At 38.7% G+C, this 3,428-nt stretch overlaps 1 protein-coding gene across 1 annotated transcript in view; it reads right to left on the reverse strand.

Moving 5' to 3' along the window:
• Positions 1 to 711: 711 nt before the first annotated feature.
• Positions 712 to 3,428, reverse strand: part of LOC104537419 (arginyl aminopeptidase-like 1) — a gene marked incomplete at both ends in the record, with an annotated part of 6,565 nt that continues 3,848 nt past the window's right edge. Inside the window, 2 exons of the mRNA XM_010180302.1 lie at positions 712 to 824; positions 1,838 to 1,951. Coding sequence (XP_010178604.1) covers positions 712 to 824; positions 1,838 to 1,951 — 227 coding nt within the window. The remainder of the gene's footprint in view (positions 825 to 1,837; positions 1,952 to 3,428) is intronic.

Here is a 3,428-nt window from a genome sequence, read left to right on the forward strand (position 1 = left end):
TTTTTCTCCCTCTTAATGAGGAAAGTACCATAACAAGAAAAAAAAAAGGGTAGCTGCAAATACATTGACAGCCAAGTACAAGTTGTTTTGTTGGGATTTTTTTTGCTGATACAGATCATTAACATATCAAGGACAGGAAGGCTTCCTTGTACTTGACACTAGTGGAAAGTCAGAACACAGTTGGCCACTCTATTGTTCACTGATAGATTATGGACTAAAGTCACACTTACAGAACTAAAGATAAAAGAAAGATGGAATGGGGAGTGGATGGCAAGAGGAGATGAAAAATGTGCACCCAGCAAAAAGAAAAAGCAATGAGCTGTGGCACTTTCCAAAAACACATCAATAGCTGACGTATTTCTCTACAGGTTTTGCAAATGTGCTCCAAGGCACCAAACCTGCCCCGATATAGGAAACCATGCCCTTTGTCACCCTAGCTAAAAAAACACAAGCTAATACTTTCAAGGAATGAACAAAGTCACATCGTTCTAGTCACAAACTGTGCTGGAACAGCTTTCTAATTATTTGTAGGACGGAACAAGAAGTAACAAAAATATACTACTACTCTGTATTTGGCACATCATAAGCTTAGAATCTAAGCTAGGAGATTAAAGAGCATGAGAACATTCACTTAACAGAAGTCTTGTAAAAAGAATAATTAAAAAAAGCAGTTCTAAATCTCAAGAGAAACAAATGCTTATTCACACTCACCCTTAGGAAGGAGTCAAAGTGTCTTGGGTCACCACAAAGCTGGGACAGGTAGTAAACAAAGCAGTAGCCTTTCTCATAGGTGAAGAGGTTCATTAAATTACTAGGATTTACACCTGAAAGGAGAAGACAACAATGTTATAAGACACACTAATGAGAACACAAATTTCCAACCTTTACAAGCATACAGACCCTTAGAGATCACCTAGTTGTGATGTAGTGACTTAAAACCAAAGCAAGCCTGTTGTCAGTACATTAAATTGACTGCAGTAAATTAAATGGAAGCAGTCCAAACACACAGGCTGGAAAAAAAATCAGTCACTGTAAACTAAATATTAAGTCCCAACAGAAACAGAACAAATGAGAAGTCACTGAAAACACACCTGGAATTTGAAGACAAATCTTTTTTTTTTCTTCAGTGCCAAACGCAGGGAATCACTATACCACAAATTTTTAAAGACACAGATATAAGGTAATCACTACTTGTTTCTTTTTTCATACTTTGAACACATGCTTTTCCATTCCATTTGGTTCCAATATCATCTCTGCTTGCCTTTTAGGTTGTTTTATATGTTACCTAGATGGAATACTGCTTCACACCTCCAGTGGTGACCATAAAACTGGGGAACTAGTAATAAAGACGCACGCGGTGCTGGAGTGCAGACGTGCATCTGGCACAGCACAGGGGATAACCAGCCTGCCTCTGCTCGCTCACGTTTATCTGTATGCTTATGCATACATACATAGTTCTTACATGAACACATAAAAAGAGGAACATGTTATAGAAGGATTTTGTGTGATGTTTTCAAATATTTTCATTATAGACTGCTTCATTTTACATATTCAGAAGTGCAAAACCACACAGCTTTCAAGGCAGTTTTTCCACGCTGTGTTTTCTACTCGGTGAGTCTGTTCTGTTCTTAAACAGAACAATATTTATAAAGATCAGTTAGACGACTTGGAAGAAAACTTCAAGGCAAGTTTCCTTATTTACTTTTAGACTGGCTTAGAAATCAGTATTTCTTTTTTCTTTCTCTTATACAGAATATGTAAAAATTACTCTTTTTTGGTCTATATTTCAGTATCGATATACAGAAATTTTGTGCACAGCTTCAGCCAAAAGCAATACCTGGCTCCAGTTTAACCTGAAGCTTGCTGACTGGGTTGTCTTCTCCAAGGAGCTTCATCTGTCTGTGCAGAGCATCGAGGCGGAACGCAGTCTCCAAACACGTGAAGGCAGCTCCTACCCCAGAAAGGAACTTACTGGTTGTGGAAAAATGACTAGCAAAACCTGACATATGCAGAACTAACACAGGTATAAAATCAAAACTACTGAAGGTGGAAAAGATGCAACAATAGCAAGTTAATCACAGTAAGGTAATGACGGAGAAACTCCAGTGCAAAAAATCCTTGCAATTTGTAATGGAAGTCAGAACCTAATACAGTGCATTTTCTCACTCTGTTGATGCAGCAGGCTGAACTGAAAAACAAAGACGCATGCAAACTACACCAGAACTTACATCCTTGACATCAACTTATCAGGTCTTGCAAGATGAGCAGAGCATCACTGGAATAAGTATTGCACAGGTAACTTTCAAGGAGCAATCAAATGCTACACAAAAGTAATGTCACCGGTAGAATAGTAGACACACGATTCCACATTCAGTGCCAAGGATATTACTAAGTGAATGTCACCTCTTGGGTAAAAACAGAAAACTATTAGATTTAGTTGGTATATTACAGATCCTGTGAATCTGTTTTAAGCTTTACCTAGCATCCTACCCATACTGTATCACACCATTTTCACCTGCCACTCATTAGGACTTCTTTTACAGCTGCAACTGGGTAGGCTCCTCTTTCTCTTCTACCTAATGCAGCGTACAACATTCCATGCTTTCAAGACAAATTAGCTGTATTGCACTGGCAAGTTGAGAGATCTTTCCCTTGCAGATGTAAAAAGCAGTGGAAAATGGATGTTCAGATTCAGAAGATGCTTAACATCCAGCACTATTAACACTTCTGCTTTCTTTGCTAAGTCTTCAATGATATGGCTTGCTGGATAGATACAATCTCACGGTCTCAAAGTGCATATGCAGGAATCTGATATAAGCAAAATGAGAATTAAGAACCAGGATATTTTTGGAAGACAGAAGAACCTGTACTGGCAGAGAAAGGGGCAGATGTGCTTCACAGGGGAAAGGAAGAATCAGGACAGCCAGTGTTAAGGGCAGTTAGTTCAAGCTACAGGGAGGAGGATTAAGCAAGATCCAAGAGGTGTGGTGGTCACTGGACTCCAATTCCTGTAAACAATGTCGTTATAAAGATGCCTTTTTATTAAGGGCAGAAGATGCTCCAGAAATTACATCAGAAACAGCAAGATTTAGATTGGAGGTTTGTTCTAGAAACAAATTAGAATGCAAAAAGAGCTTATGAAAGAATGGCAAAGGGAAAGGCATTTCCTAATTCCCTCAACAATTACTTCTTCAAACAGCTAGTTCTAAATCGCAAGAGAATAGACCAAAATCAGCAAGGATCTTGTCCCACGTCAGAGGGACAGATTAGGATACCATAGAGAACAGGTCATATCTTTGCTGTGTATCATATAACGTGACTTGTAAGGTCTCAGTCCTGACCACAGAGAATTACTCAGCATAAAACAGCTTTCAAAGATATATAGTATACACTGTAACATCTCCATATATGCTCAGACCACTTCTTTC

Source organism: Mesitornis unicolor, unplaced genomic scaffold, assembly GCF_000695765.1.
Source record: "Mesitornis unicolor isolate BGI_N332 unplaced genomic scaffold, ASM69576v1 scaffold53282, whole genome shotgun sequence".
In the NCBI taxonomy this organism is placed as follows: domain Eukaryota; kingdom Metazoa; phylum Chordata; class Aves; order Mesitornithiformes; family Mesitornithidae; genus Mesitornis; species Mesitornis unicolor.